This window comes from Hyposmocoma kahamanoa, unplaced genomic scaffold (genome assembly GCF_003589595.1).
Source record: "Hyposmocoma kahamanoa isolate Upper Pololo Valley unplaced genomic scaffold, ASM358959v1 87, whole genome shotgun sequence".
NCBI classification, from domain to species: domain Eukaryota; kingdom Metazoa; phylum Arthropoda; class Insecta; order Lepidoptera; family Cosmopterigidae; genus Hyposmocoma; species Hyposmocoma kahamanoa.
Window position 1 is genome coordinate 6,926,926 of NW_020654422.1, and position 25,265 is coordinate 6,952,190.

General features: G+C 35.3%; 1 protein-coding gene across 3 annotated transcripts; it reads right to left on the reverse strand.

Annotated features, from left to right (window-relative positions):
• Nucleotides 1-1,483: 1,483 nt before the first annotated feature.
• On the reverse strand, nucleotides 1,484-23,324 carry LOC113235531 (ankyrin repeat, SAM and basic leucine zipper domain-containing protein 1). 3 transcript variants are annotated; one of them, XM_026471267.1, is made up of 9 exons: nucleotides 23,203-23,324; nucleotides 22,683-22,794; nucleotides 21,607-21,735; nucleotides 20,936-21,162; nucleotides 19,145-19,410; nucleotides 14,583-14,834; nucleotides 14,445-14,510; nucleotides 8,819-9,047; nucleotides 1,484-2,281 (listed from the first exon to the last, which is right to left on the reverse strand). In XM_026471267.1, the coding sequence occupies exons 1-9, from the start codon at nucleotides 23,275-23,277 to the stop codon at nucleotides 2,123-2,125; spliced, it is 1,515 nt and encodes a 504-aa protein (XP_026327052.1). In that variant the 5' UTR covers nucleotides 23,278-23,324; the 3' UTR covers nucleotides 1,484-2,122. The 3 variants fall into 3 exon arrangements, with proteins under 3 accessions (XP_026327052.1, XP_026327053.1, XP_026327054.1); XM_026471269.1 differs by lacking the exon at nucleotides 1,484-2,281 and adding an exon at nucleotides 12,751-12,826 and having other exon boundaries at nucleotides 8,911-9,047; XM_026471268.1 differs by lacking the exon at nucleotides 14,445-14,510 and having other exon boundaries at nucleotides 1,495-2,281.
• Between the last annotated feature and the right edge of the window lie 1,941 nt (nucleotides 23,325-25,265).

A 25,265-nucleotide genomic window follows, 5' to 3' on the forward strand; every position in this document is an offset into this window, starting at 1 on the left:
TGAGAAACTACCATAACATGCATACATATTATCACGTCTGTCTCCTACACACATTTTATCAATAAATATAAACAAAATGTACTGTTATGACGACTAGACTTGTGAACAAATCAATAAAGATTATATTCAAATAATAATTATTGCAGAAAAAGCTTCGGAGGGTTAAGATAAGATATTCCATGAAGAAACTAAAATAGGCAGAAACTAAAAATGCAACTTAATACAGAACATATGTCTACTAAATAAGTATGCATTTCATTGAATACAATAAAATTGTCACCGAAATTAGGTAAATAAGGAAAGAGTAAGAAAAACAAGCGCGATTATTCAGAATCGATAAAATATTGGAAATACCCGAATGCATTGCATTGTACTATTCTGTATAGGAAAACTAGCAATTACAACTACAGTAGTGTATTTAGAAGAGTTTTGTAATGGTAAGTTTAAAGATCTATATTTAAAAAATATTTTATTCAGATTTTTGCTTTTCATCTTCGATAATTTTCAGATTGGAGGTTTAAACGTTTAGTATAGGAAATATAATGTGCTTTTTCCCACCTCTGGTGATCAATGAAGGATCAGTATGGCAGACAGGAAGGTAAACTTGATGGCATACCCACCTTCCAATGGGTCTTGACTCGCCTAGAGACATCGATACACAACTTGTTTGCGAGAAAATACATTAATTAGACCTTAACTCAATGGACGAGCAAGATAATTCACTGGAAATTGCAGTATTGAAGACATCAACAATTAAAGATATTTGTTCTATTGAATGATTCGTTTCGACAATTCGCATCCCTCATGGAAGAATGGCTTATGTGGAGACTATCTACTATATACAACACAACAAGAATTGGCGAGAACGTGGGTTATATTTTTCTGTATTTAATGGAGCAATAAACATTTTTGACGTAACTCCACTTATGCCATTCTTCCATGAGGAGTGCGAATGAAAGAAATGTTTAATTGAAATGTTATAATTAAAAGTAACCAATAAGGTTATCTATTTTCTAAATAGCCGTGGCAGCCTCATGATTTGACCTACCGTCTCTCAAGCATAGGTCGTGGGTTCGAATCCAGGTTCGCACCTCCGAATTCATCAGAATTGATGTACGAAATTTAATTCATTTACCATGAGCTTTTCAGTAAGGGCGCGTTCCCACTATGTCGTGACGACAGATAGTCATGCAGTTTAAACTGTCGTGGCTCGTATATTTAAATAAAGTTGTTCACATATAGTACAACACAAGTAACTGTCGCTCACGACTTTTTTGACGTTATGACGACCGACTGTCGTGACAATGGGAAGAGCTAGAACGACAGTCGTCTGACCACAAATAAAACGTCACGGTAAAAATGTGACGACAGATAATCGCAGCTTAAAACGATTCTGTCGTGCAAACGACAAGGCGGCTACCGCGAACCGATAACTTGTCGTCACGATCTAGTGGGAACAGCTAGATATGACAGTCGTTCAACAATAAAATAAACGTCCACGACACAGTCACAACAGATAGTCGTGATATGGGCTAGACGCGACAGTGGTCAACTATAAATAAACCGTTACGACATAATGGGAACACGCCCTAAAGGAGATCATCGTGATGTAACCTGCACTTCGAAGAAGGTTCACAACCCTAGGAAAACGAGTGAAGTACCCATCCCGCAGTGGGCCAGCGAGGCGGACTATGGCCTAAAATTCGCATGATTGGAGACCCGTGGTGATGATGATATTATGAATAATATTTAATTAGTAATTAATGTGTTGTTTTATTTACTGCTCGTGAATGTAGATATAGGACCGGTATATTTACCAAAATAAATGAAACAAAATATTTTTCCGCGAAATATGAAACAATTTATATTACGAAATATTAAAAAATAATAACTTTTTATTATATAACGAAATAAGTAATGCGGGTTTTGGCGCGGTATCCAAAAAGGCTTAGAAAGTAGATGAGTATGGCTATTAGCCAGTAGCATATATGAGTAATTAAGTTTTTGGCGTAGTACTCAAAAAGGCTTTACAGTAGACGTAGATGACTAGTAGCCAGTAGCGATATGAGTAATTAAGTTTTTGGCGTAATACTCAATAAGGCTTTACAGTAGACGAAAATGGCTATTTGCCAGTAGCGATGTAAGTAATTAGATTTTTGGCATGGTATACAAAAAGACTCAGAGAGCAGATGAGGATTGCTTCGGACAAGTAGCTGAGGACTATTTTAGGGTTGGAATCCTCCCTGACTAGGTCGCAAGGCTCTGGATTTTCGTCACTTATCTGTAACAATTTCAACAATCAATCAACCATCACTTAGCAAATAAGTCTATAAACGTAGAAAGTTTATTGGAAAGAATTTTTTTTTTCAAATCTAAATCGCGTACATTTGTTTTTTTTTAATGACTAATGCCACTTCAGCCGTGACCCTTGATTGATAATTATTACTATCAGTCATTATCGCGGTAATCCATTTGATAAATATACCGCGATAACTATCTTCATATTTATAAAATTAATGCGAACAACAAAACGCTACCGCTAGCAATGTCGTGCCAAGTGTTTGTATCAGAGACGTATCCAAACGTGTTAATTGTCATTCTTAAAAAAAACCAGACAAAGCAGATCGTTTCCCCAAAGGATTTCCTTCGTGTTTAATTAGTCATTATTAGTCAAAAATGAAAGACACAAAATTTTGAATCGGCATTGATAATTTTCAGAATATATACAAGGTTATTTGTAAAATACAAGAGTAATATTCAGGTTAATTTTCTCTACCTAGTTTCGGTGGCAATTGTTATTATTGAAGAATTCGAGTATATTATCGTGAATTATTAAATAATATTTTAGGATACTACACGTGAATATTAAATAATACTTCATGTTAATATTTTAGAATATTCAAATAATAAAAATTGCCACTGAAATTAGGTAGAGAAAACTAGCTTCAAAATTACCCACTAACAGTCTCGTAGGAATGTATTACTAACGTTATAACATAAACTATAACTTTTGTACCATGACTTTTTACAAATAAGACATTTACCAAATATAAACTAAGTTTTCGCTTTTTAGATCTGTATATGATGGTAGGTAGTAAGTTCAAATATACAAGCGTCCTCCCCGATGACTCCCATCCCTTTCCTGCGTTTTGTATCGAATTAGTTTTACGCTAGCACTTTCTCTTGTTACCGCGCAATTATCAGCGTTTAGAACGATCTATTTAGACATTTCTATTTTTGTACGAAAGTAAAATCTGATGAATTATTAATAGTCACGCAACAAATTTATTGTTTAGTAATAGGTATAGTATTTTACAAATAATCTTGTATATAGAAAAGATATATTTTGATAATTTCGATTCCTGGACCATGTGTGACCATGGGAACTGGAAAGAGCCAAATCGTTGGTTTGTTTGCAAAAACAAATATGCGCGATTTAGATTGGAAAAAATGGTTTCATTTCCAATGTATGACAGTTGTTAAAACCAAAGAACTCTGATATATACGAAAATACATTAAAAGTATGATGAGTACATCTGGCTGCCTCAACAGTCCATACATGAACATAAAAAGTGTTTTATTATATATGTTAGTCTATAACGTATGTGTTTATAGTCTTTGTAGTCTAAATATAAATAATAATAATTTGCGTTCGAGCTTATTTGTTCAGAAGTTAGCAAAGTGGGCACTATACAGTAGCAAAATTCGATATAGAATAAATGTCAACAAACAAAAACATGATTTTTAGGATTGTCACTTTAAACTATTTTACAGTTATCTCAATTTCAATATTATTTCCCCGAAATTCGATTAGGCTATTGATAATACTAATCGCAGTCATGTCTGTGGTGAATTTTATTCAATAGAAGTTCCAAATCACTAGAAATTAATTTAAAAGACATAACATAAAAATTACTAGTAATTAATTATTTATGAATATTTTTTTTTTTTGAAGGAAGAGATTGCAAACATTCGAATTCGAGTAGTCATTCAAGTTCAGAATCGGGAATTGATGCTGAATAAGATAATTTCTCTACTCTATAGCATAGCTTTGTCTTACGTGGCTAGGTCTGCTTGTTTCAAGATTCATCAATTATATCTCTTTCTACCTCAATGTTGGAATTAAACGTACCCTGTCTGCTAATTATGTATAACCGAGCATTCGTTGCGCAACCTGTAATGATACATTGTAACATTCGGTCGCTTCTTCACCGGGAGCATTCGCCTGTAATGTTTGTTTTTTTTTCTTTATAATAACGCACAGACTCAACATGGCCCCGCACTAGGGAATCTCTGAGTCGCGGGTGCCATGGACACACACATAGACAAACACAATTACAATCAAACTCACGAGAGAAATAAATGTAGGCCATACAAATAATTCTCCCGGCCCGGGAATCTAACTTGGGACCTCTGCGTAGCAGTCCGACATGGTAACCGTTCGGCCACGGAGGCAGTCAATCTGTTCAGGTTGCAACTTTATTTATTTTATTTTATTTATGATAACTTGTTACATTATTAATTCATAATCTTAAACTTAACAGTATTTTATAAACTAAAGTAAGTTTTTCTAAATACCGACGATTAATCGCTAAGCGGTTTTAACAATAACAAAAAGAAAAATGATGAATGTATGTTGTGTTTGTGTGAGTGAATGGTATGATGTCACGTGCGATCATGATATACTATAGTCGTCACAAAATAATAGATCATATTTGACAGCTAAACCAGTCGATAGTATGTAACTTTGAATGCAATCAACGAAACAGTAAATAAGCAATTAATAACTTATTGGGTTTTAAAAAAATACATAAATTTTATTGAAGGTCTATACGTTATGAAAGAAACATATTTCAAGTATTATTTTCGCAGGAATTCCAAAATAAAATCCAATTTTGAGTTACTCCGAAACGTCTTATAAACAGTTACATCTTCAGTCTAATTCTTTTTAATAATAGTGTTGTAACCAATAAGCGCCGACTATCATCGAGTCAAATCGGTTTCACTTTAAAAAAAATGACTTATTTAATTACTAAAGTCGTCACAAAATAATAGATCATATTTGACAGCTAAACCAGTCGATAGTATGTAACGTTGAATGCAATCAACGAAACAGTAAATAAGCAATTAATAACTTATTGGGTTTTAAAAAAATACATAAATTTTATTGAAGGTCTATACATTATGAAAGAAACATATTTCAAGTATTATTTTCGCAGGAATTCCAAAATAAAATCCAATTTTGGGTTACTCCGAAACGTCTTATAAACAGTTACATCTTCAGTCTACAAAGAAATAATTCTTTTTAATAATAATGTTGTAACCAATACGCGCCGACTATCATCGAGTCAAATCGGTTTCACTTAAAAAAATGACTTATTTAATTACAAAAACAAAAATTTTAAAGTGCTTACAAAATTAGACTGAGTATACTAGTATTTATAGTAGACAGAACCGTAAAGTCAGATTTGTATTTCCTTTTCTTTATCGCAAATTCTGAAACGGCAACACTGATGTCGATTTAGCGTCACTCTGCATCGGCGCCCGCGCAGTCTTTCGCCGTCTTGGAAGTTGACTGTACGCTTGGTTATTCGTGGTGTTTTTTCTTGTGACTCGGCTGTGCTTTTGGACTACTTCTATTTTCAATCTCGTTGACCTTGGCTTGGATATTTTGGACTTGATTCTGTGTGAACTCTTTTTCAACATGTCGAAAAGAGGACGTGCTTTAAATAGCCAGACTCGCGAACTGGTTGTGAAATTACACGACTATTTCGAAAGGGAGTCACTTAATGGTGGACCTCTATTACCAGTGACACAAGTGCAAAATCGCGTCGCAAGTGCACTTGGAATCGGCAAAAGAACGGTACACACCATCATACAAGAAAAATATGGGCCTTCCGGCTCTCAAGAAAACGTATTACATACGCCTAGAAAGAGGAAGAAAAGCAAGCCTGTAACAGGTATCGACACGTTCGATGCAGACGCTATTCGTAACCATGTTTATACATATTATACTAGACACGAGTACCCTACTGTGAGTAAATTGTTGGTATCACTTCGAGAGCTTGGCTTATTTACTGGGAGTGCTACCTCACTGATTACAATTTTGAAAAAAATTGGTTTTAAATACAAGAAGTCTGACAAAAGAAATATTATGATGGAAAGACATGATTTAATATTACAAAGAGTTTCATTTTTGAGAGAAATGAATAAAATTACAAATTGGGATAATGTTGTGTTTATCGATGAGACTTGGTTGAACTCAAACCACACAGTACCACAATCATGGACCGACGACACTAAAGCATCCAGCTCGAAAGTGCCAATGGGAAAAGGTGGTCGCCTCATAATTTGCCATGCTGGATCAGCCGGGGGAGGTTTCGTTAATAATGCTTTACTAGCATTTGAATCAAAAAGTACAAAAGAATATCACGAAGAAATGGACGCAAACAAATTTAAAGAGTGGTTTAAAACTTTACTTCAGAACCTCCCCGAACAATGTACAATAATTATGGACAATGCATCGTATCATTCGGTTCAAATAGATCGAGCGCCGACTCAGGCAAATAAAAAGGCTGATTTGGTGGCATGGCTACAGAGGAATGGTGTCGAAGCTGACATGGAGCTATTGAAAGTGGAATTGTTAAGATTAGTGCGAGAGCATAGACCTACAAAACTTAGGTATGAAATTGATGAATTGGCACTTGAGCATGGACATAAAATTATAAGGACACCGCCGTACCACTGTCAATACAATGCTATTGAGTTGATTTGGGCTCAAATTAAAGGTTAATATTTTTGCATTTAATACTGTTATTTTAAATTCGTATATATTAAGACTTATTTTGTACTAGTAGCATATTTTAATAAAGTACAAATGTAAAGAGGTAACATATAAACTTTCGAATTTGTAATATCACTGTGAAGGAACATTACTATTTTACAACAGTGTTTTTTTTTTACAGGCTACGCAGGACGTAATAATACTAAGCCACCGTTCTCCACAAAAAAAATGATGACTTTATTAAAGGAAGCATGTACTAAAGTAACAAAGGAAGACTGGAGAAAGGTGGTGGAAAAAACTAGAAAACTAATAAAAGAAGATTTTGACAGAGATGTTAATATTGATAATTTAATTGAAAACGAGTTAATTATATGGACTGGTGAAACTAGCTCAACAGATGGTTTTGGTTCATCTTCCGATGACGTTGATAAATAAAAAATTCCAATAAGGAGGTCTTTTGTTTTACTTCAGAATTTTGTTATTTACGTACAGGTTATCCTCGTGAACTATGCTAATGTATAACTACAATACAACAACAAGTACAGGTTGCCGTTGTGCTCACTTAAAATACTTACTTATTATTTCTATTAAACTGTATAACGTTTAAATAAATGTTGATTGATATATCTAGAACTGAAAAGCAATGAACAGAAAAATAACCTAAACGATTACAAACTCCTAAAATTTTTAATCGATTTCTCGTGAGAATCGTTTAAACTGGTTACCGATATTGCAGTTCACATCACTATTTACGTTGCGATGACATGTGTCAAATATGATCTATTATTTTGTGACGACTTTAATCCTATGCGTGCGACCTGCGTAATGATAGTGTCGTTGCAATGTGACTTGTGTAATGTCTTAGTGTGCGTTAGTTGTCAGGTAAGTTTGTGGAATTGAAAGATGTGTGATAAAGCGTGTTTTATTTTAAGTTTGGACTTTCTGTAGTGTCATTGAATTATTTTTTTTTCTTATTTAAGAAGTGTTCCTTTAATTTGTACTTAATGTTTCTTTCATTAATTTCCTCCTTTAGTTGTTTAGGCAACACATTAATTAGGGAAGGTACTTTGACATTCAGCTTATTTTTGCCGTAGAGATTGGTATAAGACGGCACTACAAGTCTACCCTCGCGCTGTCGACGGGTTCTTATGACTCCGCTATAGATTACCTGCCAATCCTTAACAAAGTACTGTTCAGCAAGTATACAATATTTGACATTTTCATGAACTGGTAATACTTTGCAAAAGTTGAATAAACCATCGTTGTTATTTATAAATTGATATTTAACTTTATCAGGAACAATAGTTTTCAATAACCGTATCTGTAGCTCATAGATCCTGTCCAGATGCGTCTTTGAAGTTAAACCGTAACTGCTTAAACCGGACTCCACCAGATAAGTAGAAATATTTTCAAGTCTTACGTTAGGTGCCCGCGAGTGCTTTTTAGTGTGCCTTTGAGTGCCCGCGACAGCCCGCGAGTGCCCGAATTTTTGATGTTACATTACATGCGAATGCTCTTCGATGAAGGAGACAGTATTATAATATAATGTTCTAAAACGAATCTTGTAATGTTACACTACAGGTGAATGTTCGCGGTGAGGGAGCGCTCTAAGCGTAAAAATGGCACATGTTCTATGGTTTTCAACTATCATTAACTAGTTAGGTACTATTATTGACACAAACATCTAAAAACAGACTGAGGCTAAGTGAAGAAAAAACTTTCATGGATTTCTTACAATGCCAAGGGAAAAAAAACAAACAACAAAAATCGACAACATGCACATAAACTCGTAAAGTCTGCTGGTTCGTTCTGTAGTTCAGTTGGGAGAGCCTTTCGCCCCGGTCGAGTAAACAGTCGCAGGTTCGTATCCCGCCGAACGGAAGGAATTTTTCAATATATTTGTTCAATCTTTCAATCAATAATAGCACCAAACTAGTGGAGTAATTTCCACAAAAATTATATGAATATTATAGTAGTAAAAACATCATGATATTCAATAAAATAAATATCGTTAGGTATTGTTTCAAGCCTTACTTTCACCAGTATATGTTTCAAAGCTTGAGATTCCCTTCTAATGTTATTTATATTCGTACGCATTCTCCTTGAAGCAGTCTTGAGTTTCATCACAAGTTCGGGGTCTGGAGTTTCATACTCAATCTCGTCTTGAATCTTAGCAAAACCACGTAGGGTGTATTCTAGAGTGGCGTCTAGTATGTACACCTGCTGTAGATGCGCTCCTAGTGAAGTTAAACAGTCTAATACACTGAAATAAAGAAATATCTTCATTACAATGGGCACAAGAGCTTATGCAAGATTTTTTGAAAATTATGCAGGGTATGAAAAAATATTTTAACTTCCCGTTACCAAACGCAGCTGATCAGACTAAAAGCTTTTCATGTTAGTCGATATCGCGGATAATTACTTGTATTTTTTACACCATGTGAAAAGCTTTTTTGAGTGAGTTGTCGCCAGCACGTAGACAGGCCGTATAGGCCGCAACCCAAGTACATCGATCGGTTCACTGTGAATTTCAGGGCTCGGAAGACCCGTTATACATTTGTTACCCGTTGCACCTTACGATCATTCTGCACTGACATTAGTAGAGCGGGCAACAGCAAAGTCATTGACAACGCTAATAAAGTTTCGTATTTAATTGTTAAAAAATATATCAGTAAGTATTATGATAACTTATAGATGCGGCAACAGCGTTCGGAAATGTTCGTGGTTTCAGAGTTATCATGTTAATAACTACATCCACACCTCTTCAAGGAAAGCGCAATAACATAATAATGAGTTACCATACTTCTCTTACTATACTATGGCATTGACAACGAACCTAATTGTAGTTCCGCGAAAAATATGCAAAATGTGCCTGAACCTGAAGCGCGATTCTAGTAACCGGGTTTCTTCAAGTACGTCAATGGTATAGTTCAAAATCGTTCATAATTCGTGTAGTGGTGATATTGAATGAAATATCTGTTGGTGTTCAATAATATTTAACTGTATTTGTAATGGCTTCGATTTCTGTTAAAGCAAAAATACTTAATTAAGGCTCAGGGCATCTGTGTCTCGATATCAAAAATAAAATGATGTAAGATTTAATTTTAATTTAGAGCTATTAAATTAGTTAACGCGTGACGCTCAATCATTTTGCATTAGTATACGGTATACACGGTATGCATTTGTATAATGAGTAAATTTATGAGGAATTGTCAAAATTTTACAGCAGGAACTAAAATTAAGTCAAGTTCTTTTGGTACTGGTATCGAAAGAGACACAGCAAGATGCACTGAACTTTTATTTTATTTTTATTGAATGTCAAATTGGAGGATGGCAATCAAACACTTATTAAGTAAAAGCTTTCTATAATCGTCCATTTCCCAATTAAACTGTAGAGAAAACGCGGCATTTAGATAACAAATTTTATGTAACCTCAGCGCAATGTGGAACAAACATTATTCAGAAGTAGCAGGCCATGTGGGCGGCACGCGGGACACGCATTTTTTTTTCACAGCACACCACGCCTGATTTTAAGGAACTTATAGCAGGCTATGTGGGCAGCGCGTGGAACACATATTTTCACGCCACGTCAGATCTTATGTAACTTTTGTGGCAGGCCATGTGGGCTATCAGCGGGACACCTTCAAGCTTGATCTGCAGGCCGCGCGTTACCCCACCAAAAACAGACGTATTTTTATATTAAAGAATTCCGTAATCCCATTGGTTGACCATGAAAAATTCTACTAATCCCCAAAAAGGGACCCATTTTATGTGAATTATGTTATGGTATTGGTACCGTTGGTACCTCTTTCACCAGTCCATGATAGGTTGTCACCACTAGAGACGAATACTTGATAACGGTCTGGATCAGTTGTTAACAGAAGGTCCAAACAGTTGGCTGTGTTCGCCGACATCTGATCACGGGTATACTTATGCTGTCGGTCTGCTGACGCGACCTTGCTCAGGACTAGAAAAATCGAAAAAAATTATGGTACGCCGGCGGCCCACATGCCTTGCTTGGTTAAATTCGAAAATACATAGCGGCTTGCTGCACTCGATGTTTTTGTGGGTGGCTAGCGGCCCACGTGTTTTGCTGGTTAAGATTCGAAGAAACATAGTGGCTTGATGCATTTGGATTTTTATGGGCGGCTGACGTCCCACATGGCTTACTGGCTAACATTCGAAGACACATAGTAGCCTGCTGAAATCAATATTTTGTGGGCGGCCGACGGCCCACACGGCTTGCTGGTTAACATTCGAAGATACATAGAGGCCTGCTGTAGTTGAAGTTTTGTGGGCGGCCGGCGGCCTACGTGGCGCTGAGAGAGTTAAAATTACTTAGTATGGACATAACATCTGAAAAATTACTGTAAAAAGGGTAAATATTACTTTAATATAGCTAGATAACATGAAAAAGAACTTTTATACATGTAGAATGCATTAACAAGAGAAGTATAAAAAGAACGAAAATACTAATAGGTCAAACGAACAAAGTGCAAAAAGACAATTTTGTTAAAATGTTATCCTAATGACCCTGGGCTAATACTAATGTAAACTTGTTCTAGAAATCCATGAGAGCAGTTATAGGAAAGTGAATAACTCGCAGATCAATATTTTTAGATGAAAGAAATCTTTTGGAAAATTCTTTAAATAAAGATTAAGAGAGCACTGGAATGAGCATGAACAGTGAGTGATGGAAACGAGCAAGAAAGTGAAATAACCATTAATCGAATTTTAAAAACAGGAGGCAGGTTGTGATAGAGTATCAGTAGAGATGTTGGATGGAAGAGACTCAGTGGTCAGTATACTGTACTATTACACGTAACATTACCAAAACTTGTGTTTTTTTAAGTAAATGGACTTGCTCTTGACCGCGATGGAACGAGCTCGCACAGAAGATACCTATTCAGTTGCACTTTAAGGGTGAAGCCAGACGACCGTAATATTTTGATTTGAGTCGGGTTCCTTGAGTTGCCTCATTTACGCTACATCCTGTTTCATATTCAAGTCCCACAAGCCAGACCTGACGACGCAAAATTAGTAGTACTTCCGTCGCACTGTGTGACGTGTTTGTGCGGGTGGAATGAGGGAAAAATGTATTGGCAAGTATTTTACAAATTGATCTGGATTAACACATATACTTTCATATAGTATATGAAACGACCCACACTTTAATCTTTAGTAGATGTACCCAGCTTCTTATTTCTTTTTCTAACCTCATCTAATGCTATATAAATGCACACTATTTTTAATGGATCCATTACACTATATGACGCACACCTGTACAAACGCTTAAAAGCAACTGAATAAAACGCGTTCGTCTGGCGCCTCAACAGAATTTCAGTCGAACGTGAGCTACGAGACTCAAAAAACGCGATTCACAAGTAACAAAATTACGCTCGTCTGGCCTCACCTTTAAGATACTCGGGTTGTACGTGCTAAGAAACACAGTCGCAGACAGGGAGTTTCATTCCTGAGCTGTGCATATAATAAAAACATGACGAAAAGTGCTTAGTAGACCTAAAGGGAATATCCACCATGTATGGATGATATTCTGCAGTACGTCTGGACGTCCGATGATAAAAGGGGGTGGGCGGGATAAGCTGATGTTCCTCTGTACAAAAGACAAGAGTCGCAGTAAGTATCAGTCTACTTAGTATAGTTGGAAAACTGTATGCATAGGTTTTTTAAGAGTTGTGAATGAAACCGAAGAGCAAGTATAGGACGTACAGCGGGATTCAGGAAACGAAGAGGATGTAGGATCAAGTCTTTAAGATGCACAGTCGAAAAATTCTTGGTATAAAGTCAAAAACTCTAATACGTCTTTGTAGACTTGGAAAATTCTTATGACAGGGTAGTGAGGAAAGGGCAGTAGAAAGCTTATCAATGTAGCATTGCATTATGTGTGAGCAGCCATCTGATTCAAGCATTGCAATATCTTTACAAGCATACACAGAATGGTTTACCATTCAAGGTATTAGGCAGGGCTGTGTAGCGTCTCCGTGGTTGTTCAACCTGTTCATAGACAATTGTTTGTGAAATCTGAAAGAGATGATTGAAAATTAAGAATAAATTAGTTACTTGTCAAATGTGTTCTTTATGCCGATTATTAAGTGATTCTAGCCTCGCAGAATAACTGCAGAAGACGGTAACAGTTATGCAGGAAGCGTTTGAAAAAAGGAAAAGAGGTGAATGTGAGCGAGGCGAAGGTGATTGAACTGAATGAAAGCGTTACAGACGCATTCTATTAGAACTGGTAGCGAGAGGCTCGAACAAGAGAAATTTATGTATCTCAGTTTGGTAGGTCAATGATCTCAGTAGTCTAAGTATGGAGAGATGGTAAGTGTGACTTATGCGAGTTGCTCTTCTTTAAAAGGTATTCAGAAGCGTACCAAGTGGAAGTTCATGTTTTCTGCCTACGTCAGTGGAAGACAGGCATATGTGGTATTTATGTAAAATTAACTGTTGAATGGAACCAAAAGTCATCACGAATTTTTACCACACTATTTTATTCAACTACCTAATTCACAAAAAATATGCTCAAAAATTATACTCTATCACATCAAATATATTGAAATATTTATATAACTGCAATATTAATTTTATTGAATACCATGATGTTTTTACTACCATGATATTCCCGTATATTTGTGAACATACTCCACTAGTCTCTATTATTATTATTGACAAAAAATCGAATAGACATGAAGAAAAATTCCTTCGAACCAACTGTACTAGATATTAACTGTTATATATTTATAATTTATCAAACGCCAGTGGTAAAGGTAAAAAAATATCACTCAAGCATATTTCGTTTGTTGATATTTTGAAAATAGCAGTTGTGATTAAGTACAATGCCTATATACTTTCAAACTCTATAATAATAAATAATAAACTTGTCGTCGATCGTGATAAAACGTGCACACAGAAGAAATATAATATATTTTTTTAATAATGGACACACTCATAGTCCTGCACAAGGAAAACCCTGTATCGCAGGCACCATGGACACACACATAGACAACCATAAATTACATCCAAACTCACGAGAGAAATAAATACAGGCCATACAAATATTTCTCGATCGAACCCGCGACCTCTGCGTGGCCGTCCAGTATGGTAGCCATTCGGCCACGGATGCAGTTATTAGCACATAATATAGCAATAATATGACAACCTTAAAGTCTACATCCCAAATAATTTGTGCCTAAAACCGTATCAATTAACGATAATAAGTCTTATAAAAATAAATATTTTGGTTTTAATAATCTTTATTATGATGTTTTTGTTAGTTGCGAGTTGTCCTCTAAACGATAACATCTTTTAGGATTCCGTAACCTAAAAATAAAAAACGGATTATGGTGGTGTACGTCGGTGTATGTACATCTGTATAAGGCAGATATTAATTAGTTACTAATTTCACCAAGGACTTGCCTGCACGCATTTACGGTGGGTGAAAGTTCGGAAATGTTTTTTTTCTTATATAAGCAGGATGGGTCGCAATTTGAAAGTGGAGCAACTAAGTGGGACATCACATGAGGGTTTGATTGACACATTCCAATATATATTCTTTAAATGTTAATAACTATGCAATTTTTAACATATTGACATAGATGTTAAAAAAATACCAGATTTCTTGAATATAACCATTATTACTAACGGTCCAGAAGCCGAGGTACCACACAGAAATCCATGAGCTATCCCCAAAGGCTCTTGTTGTTTTAACCTTGACAAATGAATTGGTCAGTCAATTAATCTATCTAATAGTTGGTACGTGCATAATTAAAATAATAATTACCTGTAGTTTTCAGATTTGCAGGCGTATAAACCGGCTACGCTGTCCAATCTCCAGCCTCTTAGGTGGAACTTTCGAAGTCCGAGCAACAGCCTCTGTCGCTCAAACGGCATTTCTATCCCAAGATCGATCATACTCTCTTCGTCCAAAAGAAGGAATGTTTTAAGATCTATGCCGCTTTCCGCAATGAGAGGCCATAGTCGCTCGCAGTTCATTCCATAAAGAAGACGCGAAATCTCGGCTGTGTAGTCAACTCTGTAAACGTACAAATATAGATTAACAATATCCATATAGCTTACCTCATTTCTGCCGCCAAGCAGTAATGTGAGCATTACGGCGTTCCAGTTTTAAAAAGGTGCTGGTGAAATTTTAGGCACATTGGACTTGTCAACTTGTCTCAGGGTGATGATTGCACTTGCAGTGGCAGTGCTCGTCACGCCCGTGCCCGCCGCATGAACAGACGTGTCTCGTCACTTGGTAATATCAAAAAACATCTTTTTTCATTGGTTTCAAGTATATTTATGTTTAAATATATTATACTTCAGGGGTACGAGTAGTATATAATGTCATAACAATGACTCTAAAATTGAACTTCGACACACGCTATTCCGACAATTTGTTACATCGACATGATTTTACTCAGACATTACGCTACTCCGACAATATGTTACTTCCACATTATTTTACTCAGACACTACGCTACTCCGACAATCTGAGAAGGCTTAAAAACTGGCCCAGAGCATTCTCCACCCGATACTGGACTATGCAGATGTTTGCTACCCAGATTTGTCAGTAACTCTGCTCAATAAATTGGAACGGCTCCAAAATATGTGTGTTAGGTTCATCTTCGGACTACGTAAATTTGACCATGTCTCCCAATTTCGCGCACAAATTAAATGGCTGCCCATCCATCGGCGTAGAGATCGTCATATCCTTTCACTTCTCTATTCAATTCTGTTCTATCCCTTTACGCCTTCTGATCTTAAAGATCGCTTTACTTTCCACTCTTCTACACTCTGTCGTCCCGTTCGCTTCTCTGATACTCTCTTACTTAACTTGCCCTCTCATACCTCTAACTTTAATTCCAACTCTTTTACCATTTCTGCGATCAGATTGTGGAATTCTCTCCCTGAATCGATTCGACGATCCCCTTCTCTTGATTCCTTCAAACAACGTGTCCTTCACACTTCCTCAATCGAATCCTTGACACTTCCTCAACTCCTAAATTTCGTCTGTCCTCTACTATCCTTTCATTTATTTCCTACATTTATACTTAATTTTTCTTTTTCCTTTAAAAGTATATAAACATTTAATATTATTGTGTATTTTTTGTTATGTATGTATTAATAATAGTATGTATGTATACATATGTATATCTATCTATGGATATGTATATATTTTTATTATTACTTATTATGTAGTGTACTTATGATGATATTCTTTGGTTGCACCCCTTTTGCATATCCGAAATGTCTATCCTAAGGTTGCCTGGAAGAAATTGCTAAATAGCAATAAGGCCGCCTGTTGCACATTGACTTACTACTACTATTATACTTAAGCTATTGTATTGTATTTTAATTGTAATTTTATATGCAATAACGAATATTTCATTTCATTCATTCATTCATTCACTCGGGTAAATTCATCGGTGTTTTGTAGAAAGGGCGAACGCGCCATTTAAAAAAAAATATGGGGAGCGTGTTTTAAGTTTTAACGACTGTTTTAAAATATTTACCACCTGATTTAAAATTAAATTTTGGATTGAATTAAACTTAAGTTTTAAAACAGTCATGAAAAACTAAAACTTGCTCCCCGGAAAATTTGTTCAAAATGGCGCTTTCGCCTTTTCCAGAAAACATCGACGATATTGGCTTGTTTTAGACCCTCGATAAAAAAAAATATACTAAAAAAATATTATATAGTGTATTTTATTATATTTTAATTTAATAATTTTTTGTTACACTTTACATAACTAATAAAAGAATTTTTCGATTATATGATTTTGTTTTCTTTTTGTTATATTGATCAGTATATAATAAGAAACCATTTCTTACATGGGTTTGAAATGATGATTTTTCTTATCTGAGTACAAAGATTTCTTTAAGAAACATGTCGTCTGTGTTGTCGAAGTAGCGTAGTGTCTGAGTAAAGTAATGTCGAGGTAAGAAATTGTCGGAGTAGCGTAATGTCGGAGTAAAATCATGATGATGTGTTTTAGGGTCTATAACAGACTATATATAAATTTTATTTTAATTATATTATATAAAAAAAAATTATTAGAACCTTGTCACACAACTGCTCTTAAAATATGGGACAAAATTAAATCAAAGTCTGTCCGTATCATTGTCGGCGCTATGAAGTCTTCACCTATAAATGCTCTCCAGGTTGAGCGTGTGGAACCCCCTGTCTCCCTAAGAAGCGGATAGATTTATTTACAAAGTTGAGCAACTATCCCCTCATCTTCTCCTATCTAAACTCCACAAACTGTCTGATCTAGCTAGGACTTCTAAGTAATGGCAAGTCAAAGATATTCCTTGCATTCTTAAAAGTTATCAAAAATGTATTAATATTATTTCCCCAATCTTCCAAACTGATAAATATACCTTTTTTTCCTGTTCCTATGATGCAATAATATATAAACCTAAAATAATACTGGATTTTGGTATTTACAAAGATTCTCCTGCGGCAGACCGGCAGTTTAATAACAAAAACATAATTTTTTCAGACTCAAAAAGCTGTTTGCAGGCTATTTTGTCAAATCAATTTGTTGCTAAAACAAAATACCATACTATCCTAAAGATCTAGGAAGTTTTACATTAATGTCATCGCAACAATTTACAAGTTGTGTTAGCGTGGGTACCAGGTCACTGTGGGATCCAAGGTAATGAAACTGCAGACATGATGGCGAAAAATGCCATCCAAACAGGTTGTCTTACTCATTATAAGACATACACTTACTTATGACCTCCTGCCTTTAGCTGCCAATGATACGTTTTCCTCGTGGAGCGCAAGTGGAGCAAAAGTACACTCAGTAAGGGCTAATATTTCGCCGACATCCAAACATGTATCCCCAAAAAGCCTTGGTTCTTTAGCCATAAAGGATTTAGTAAGACTGTTACGTCTACTTTACAGTATGCCGACTTCTAATTGGTTATGCCTTCACCCCGGTCCATCTGGCAAAACTAGGAACACGGGATAGCTCAATTTGGGAATGCGGCCTGGATGAAGGCACCCCAGACCATATTTTTCAGCTGCCCTACCAGAACGTGGTCTATTTATGATAGTCTGCCACCTTCTATTCTTCGCTCCGTAAATTTCAAGTTTCTGTTACATGTTTTTACAAATACCCTCTTAGAATTAATAACTGATTTTATTATATTATAACTTAAATTATAAAACTTATTTATTTAAATATTTGTAATGGTGATGGTATATCGTGTTATTCTGTATTGTTCCTGAAGCCGGAATAGAGTAAAGAGCAGAGTTAATTAATTAAACATCTAAAAAACAAAAGTGTAACTCTCATGACTGACATGACTGGCAAAATTCTACAAAAGAAGTCAGAAACTTAATAATAATCTCAGTACAGAGTACTAAAAAAACCGACCTCAAAAGTACGTGGAATTTATATAATTACCAAGTTTTATTGAAATCGGTTACCGGAAAGTGCGCAAACCCGGATTCATCCCCTAGTTCGCCACTATACGGGACTTGACATAAGAGATAATAAAAATCGGTTCTCACTACTCAAAGTATATTGAAAGAGAAAAACGCCTTAAATTGCAGAATAGCAAAATCAACCACTAAAATAATTGCTCCTTATAATAAAATTTAGGCGCTATTTATATATAAAAATGAATCTTCATGCGTGAACAGTCATCCTTAGAGGTGGATGGTTTTTTTCAAAGTTAAATGGGACCAATATGGAGGTACCCTCTTTCCAACTAAACAAGAATCATGAAAGTCGGTTCACAAATACCGGAGTTATCGCGTAACATACATACAAAAAAAAATATACAGTCGAATTGAGATCCTCCTTTTTTTAAGTCGGTTAAAAATAGAATAGAATAGAAATTGATTTTATTTCGTATGGAATATTATGTTGTTTTTTATATATTATTATTATTTTCCTTTGTCTATTTTCGTTCTGTCTAAAAACTATTATTGTGTGTGTGTTCATCAAAATGTACACACAAATATTTTTTTAATGTCACAAAACCGATTTGTCGTGTAGTCCAAGTATGTATGTCAAAGTCTCTATTTTGGATCTCAATTTACTTTAATACTTTTGATCGCACAACCTTGGGATTTTCTTTGCTTGCTTTTCACATGATTAACATTTCTTTTACTTTTGCTTGTTGGAAACACTTCTCTTCGAATGTGGCACTATTAAGTTCCGCGCCTATACATGGTGTTAAACCTTCAATAGGCAATCTATATCAATAACTACGAACAAATTAAAGCAGATATCTTTCCACAGTCCAAATTAAGTATCAAAAAAGATTTAATTCAACAGGAACCACTAAGTAATACCCATGAGCTAGTAAGCCATAAAAAAAACTTACGTTTTTCCTTCATATAGTCCAGGATAAAGATCTAGCCAAGATGACGATTCTTTTTTAGCAGAATAAGTAGTCTTTTCAGAGTCTTCAGTTTCTGGTTCAGTCTTTGAATTCTTATTCAATATCTCAATTATGTTTTCATAGTCATGAGAACTGGCAATGTCCAATGGAGTTCGGCCGGATTTATCAACCTCCGATAGTCGAGCGTCGCGTTCAATTAGCATCTCTAAGATTTCAGGCTGTTTGTGATGAACAGCCCAGAACACAGCCTGTAAAGTCAATGACTTAATAAAATTCATGTCTATCGAAAGTCAATACCACGCGATAAAAGTTAAACAAACTTAGGGACTGTAGAATATTAAATATAAGTAGTAGGGAGAGCAAAACAGTAGTAGAGATCGCACGTCAGTTTTTACATGTTCATATAGTCGGTGTTTGTAGAAAGGGCGAAAGCACCATTTCTATGAATCTGAACGAGAGCGCGTTTTAGTTTTTCACAACTGTTTTAAAATATTTACGTCCTGTTTTAAATTAAATTTTAAAACTTTTGGTGTTTAATAATAATTTTTCAACATGGCTGCCATACAAACTTTTTTTGGCGGCAGATAAAAATTTGCTCTAATTCTAATGAAAATCGGCATGTGGGGATCTCTATGGGTGTTTGATAATAATATGCGGTCTAAATTTATTTTTTGTTATTTTTCTATATGGGTGCCATATAAGCGCTTTTTTTACAATTATAACTTAGAGTAAAAATTTAGATTTTCGCCGTTTTTCGATATGGCCGCCATTTAAGTATTCTTTTCTCGATGGCTGTTGGAAAAACTTACTTTGCTCGGGCTGAAAATTGCCATGAAAAAAATTCTAGAATTGCCTGATAACAATTTGCGGAAAATATATTTCGCAAATTTTAAATATGGCCGCCATTAATGAGCTATTTTTATTTTTTAAAACAAAGTCATAAGTGCCGAGACCGTAGGCTGATGTCCAACAGAGGGCGAAGCCCGAAGCGGCGGCACGGCACCGTACGTAGGTAGTATATGGAGGCTCTATTACGAGTATAAGGGTCGTATTCCAGAACTCTACTCAATGGTCAAGTCGGATTTGAGCAGACTTGAGTATGATTTCAAGCACTGGAAATTCGACCCTAATGGCAAGGACTTGATGTATGATTTCTAGTGCTTTGAATCATACTCAAGTCCTGACTTGAGCACTGAGTAGAGTTTTAGAATAAGACCCTTAGATCTCACAATTGATGAAATTATAAGGCATGCTTCCCAATGTAGTGGAAATGAGATACTTACAGCATTATTGCATCTCGACCATCTCTCTGTTAGATTCTTGTTTCTTGGAATCTTTGCCAAAGAGAAGTATTTAGGGGAAAAAAATCAAGACAATCACACCAAATTTCTGGTCTCAAATTAGGGAATTGCCTGTACTATGAATACCAGAATAACGTTAACTCTGAGGGCAATACCCAGACCAGAACCAACTTATAAATATTCGTTGTCTAAATTGGTCCAAACCAGGAATAGAATCCAAAACTTCCTCATCAAGCGCCTATAGTATTAACCACTGTGCCAGCAAAGAGCATAAACACACCCCGTAATCTAAAAGCGACCACGCGCCGCAGGCCGACCCCGACCACACTGTAGTGTGCGATACAGGGCTCTTAGACTCATGAGTGCAATGGTACAGTAGATTTGCCGTAAAAGACAAACTATCATCATATATGAAGGAAGATGTTAGTTTTGTAACAGTAATTGTAGATATCACCAGACAATAGTTACTTACAGTCCACCCCTGCTGATCCCTCATTTCCATATTAGCATTGCTATCAAGCAGCTTCCTTACGACGGCCACTCTTCCATTGCTAATTGCTCTCATGAGGGGAGTCTGCCCGTACTTGTCTCCTATGTTCAAAATGCTACCCTTCTCAATGAGGTTTAAAATGATGCTGTAGATGGTATCGTTGTTTGCGCTGCTATTTGAACATGCTGCCATTATTGGTGTTACAGAATCTGCAAATTTTACACAAAGTAATATAAAAAATCAGAACAAGAACTGGTTGGACTATGTTATAATGGAGTTCATCTGGATGAATACCATCATAACACCCGAGGCATTGGGTAAATAACAGGTGCAAAATGTGAGTGAGACAAAGACAAATAGTGAATAGCTTTAGAATGAATTATGTAAAATAGCAATAATTGGTTGCACAAGTTTGGAATAGATTATATACAAATATAAAAAGTTGAATAAAAACTAAGAGCTTATGCACAGGCGTATTTTTTACGCGCGGACGACGCGCGTTTAACGCGCCATAAGGGCTCAATAAGAATGAATACAAAAGTTTACTGGCAGCGACTGAACCGCGATAGCGCGCGTCATCTGCGTGTTTAAATAACTTTCATTATTCAATAACTGCTTAATATGCAATAAGGTGTATTTCAAAATTTATCTACCTGCATGTAAATTAGGATCAGCTCCCAAATCCAAGAGAAACTTGACAATCTTGTCTTGAGCATGAAAGCAGGCATGGATAAGAGGAGTCCAGCCGCTGTCTAGCTTCATGTTTACAACATTGTGCAAGTCTGGAATGAAGATATACAAATAGAATTTAGTTTCTTGTTGTCTAAAACCTCGAAAAGACACTATATGCACAATAACACCAAAGGGGTTTGCAGATAGGTGTATGTTTAATTTTGAATTAATCCTATGACATTCTGTTGCAACAAATACCACCCTTTATACCATACATACCAAGTCGGTATTAAAGACTTTGCATCAATTAGAACAGATAATTTAAGGAGCGTCGGAAAAAAGCAATAAGTCACATTTTACTTGTCTTCTTTTTTAATGCTAAATGGTAATTTTTGTATATTTCTATGAACAATTTACCCAACCTGAACTGCTAAATCCCCCTTAAAAATGTTTCATATGCATGGATTTGTAAACAAGTAACAAATCTATTCAACAAGACTAGACAAAACAAGAATCAAATTTTATTGGTTTTTGTTTCGAAGCTCCTCATTTAGAATATTTTGATAAAATTTTGATTTAAATTTGTGGAGACAAATAGAGCATCACGTTAAATAATGCAATAACTAAATTTAAATTGAAGTAACCTTTTATTGGCAGCCTATTAAAATAATATTGAAATTACAAGAACTTTACAATTTAGTTCCACCCTCACCGTTCCCGTGTCGGACTACTAGAAAGTCCAGAACACACCAACCTTATGTCATTAATACCATCTGTTCGCACAAAGGGCAAATATTTTGCTATGTGTCCAGGTAAGGAGTGGAATTCACCATGTCAGTGTTTCTGGAAAGCTACAATTTAGGGCTATTCAAGGCTAAAATGAATAGGCATTTACTAGACAAATATATAACATTATGGGCCACATTGACTAAACATCAGACAAATTGCGATGATGTGTGAAGCACTCATCAATTTTACAAAAAAAACTTATAGTCTTGAGTCACACCATGAAAAACAATGGAGCCAACAGAGATAAATACATAACATAACAACTAACCACACTGAACGATTTTCTCAACAGCACTGATGTCGCCATTAATAATAGCGTCTTGTAGTTCGATTTCTATCTTCTTTCTTACATTGTGTTGCTGATATGGCAACGGCCTTGCCTGAAATTAGGTTCTCTATAAAATACAAGGTACAGGTATTTTTGCATACAATTTATAGAACATACAGACCAAAACTGTGTGTGTAACAAAAAGCAGTGATTTTATGAAAGATTGTGTCCGTTTTTACCTAATATGAGTCAAATTATTTTATTTAACGCGCCATAAGGGCTCAGTAAGAATGAATACAAAAGTTTACTGGCAGCGACTGAACCGCGATAGCGCGCGTCATCTGCGTGTTTAAATAACTTTCATTATTCAATAACTGCTTAATATATAAATAATATTTAATTTGTTAAATAAATTTTTAATTCTTTATTGATCTCACAGGGTAAAATTATAGCTGGACAGAAAAGTAATGAAAACAAATGACTGCGACGGGATGCGCGTTCATATTTCAGTAAGTCTTACCGGTTTCATGTTATATCCATAATCATCACTTTCTGAGTCTTCATCGGATAACCCAGCCGGGCGAAACTGAGCCATTTCGGAATTCACGTAGGCCTAAATTGAGTTTTCCCTCTTTTACAAAATTAATGTTACTGCTTGAAACACTACATGTCATGCCATAAACAAAACACTTTTTTTGTTCTATTCCTCCAAAAAGTACAGGCTAGGGTCAAAGACCATACTGCCCCATAACATAAGACTTTAATTGTTATTTCTCTTTAAAAGTCAATGCTCTTTAAGTTTATTTGTAAGTCAATGTCTTTAAGTACAAATTTCTCAAAGGACAATGTAGAGATAGTATCTATAATACACAGGGCATCACGTTTAGTTACGTTAGGACATAACGTCATGAGTAAGCCCATAGCCCACAGACCACATAAAACATTAAACAAAAGAAATAGCATTGCAGAGTTACGCAATAGGCCTGCTGGTCTGTGTCAAACACTGGAAAAAAATAAAAGAATGGAGCTGCCCTAACTACAGAATCAACGTGCATATAACCTAAATTTGAAAGTTACAAATGGCGGATTTCTTTAATGTTGTACCAAGGTTGTACCATAATCTATCGATAAGTCATTATCGACATGCAAATGTATGGCTTGAATGTTGAAACTGTTTTTTGTTTGTTTGTTTAGTTTACTGTAACCAAAGTATGCCTAAACAAACACAAGTCTAATAATTTAATCTCGAGTGGTATATTATTATAAATGTCAACACACATTTTTAAACTTTTTTTTTAATTTATTTTCAAGATTACAGCTGGTAACATGCAGGCTTTAAAAAAATAGTCATTTTTAATAGTCAGGATCGTAATCCAGAACTGTACTCAATGCTCAAGTCAGGATTTGAGCAGACTTGAGTATGATTTCAAGCACTGGAAATATGACCCTAATGGCAAGGACTTGAGTATGATTTCTAGTGCTTTGAATCATACTCAAGTCCTGACTTGAGCATTGAGTAGAGTTCTAGAATACGACCCTTATGAGTCTTGTTTAATCTAAATTGAACATAAAATTATTTGTCAATAAACCTAATGATGGAATAGCATTGTCATGTAATCTAGTGACATTCAAAGTTCTGTTAAAATTTGACTCTTCAAAATGAAGCGAACAAATAAAGATGGTCTTTGATCCAATGTTTATATTCGGCAGTCCTATGATTTCCAACCATTCTTGCTTCCTTTTTTCATTTGTAGAAAAATTTGAAATAATAAAAATAATTATAATAAAACAATAAAAATCTCGTTGTGAATTGTTTTAATAACAGAATATCGATAATATGTATGCTTACAAGATCAACACTATCTCAAAATAATCGTTAACAACAATCATCAAAATATACAAACAAATAGGCAATCTAAAGTAACAAAAGCAAAATATGGCAAGATTTATAAATAAACTATTTAAATAAGTCTAATTACATGAAATATTTGGACTATTGTGTGATTTATAGACAAAAAAATAACACATGCCTGTGCAATGTAACATTCGATTGATTTGCACTTTTTCTAAAGCCACATCCCTTAATGCTGCAGCGTTGCATTTTTATTAATACCTAACTATTCTCACTGTCAATCTTTTTGTCCAATTTAATTATAATACATGCGAATAATTCAATAGTACATTTGGAAAAACATTTGTTTTGATATTTGTTGTACTTCCCTTTGACAACGGTATTATGTACCTCATGTACTGCGAAATGGACACGGTTGGCATTTAAGATGACGTTACGTATGTTCGATTCCCGTGTTTCGTTTTTTTGTTGTTTGTTTTGTTTTTCTGTGCAAATTCACTTTTCGTAATTATCATGACATGGGAGCAGTGCACATGAGTCAAACACGAGCGTTGGGCTTAGACTGGGTCGAGGATGATTCAAATGAAACAACTTCGTCTATTTATTCCTTAAGTGTGGCTATATCTTTCTAATTTGTGAGGGTGACTGATATTCAGTTGGTAGTGGTAGAACATTTATCGACTGCAATCACTAGCTACTTGCAAGCGGGCAACACTTTTGTGCAATGAATT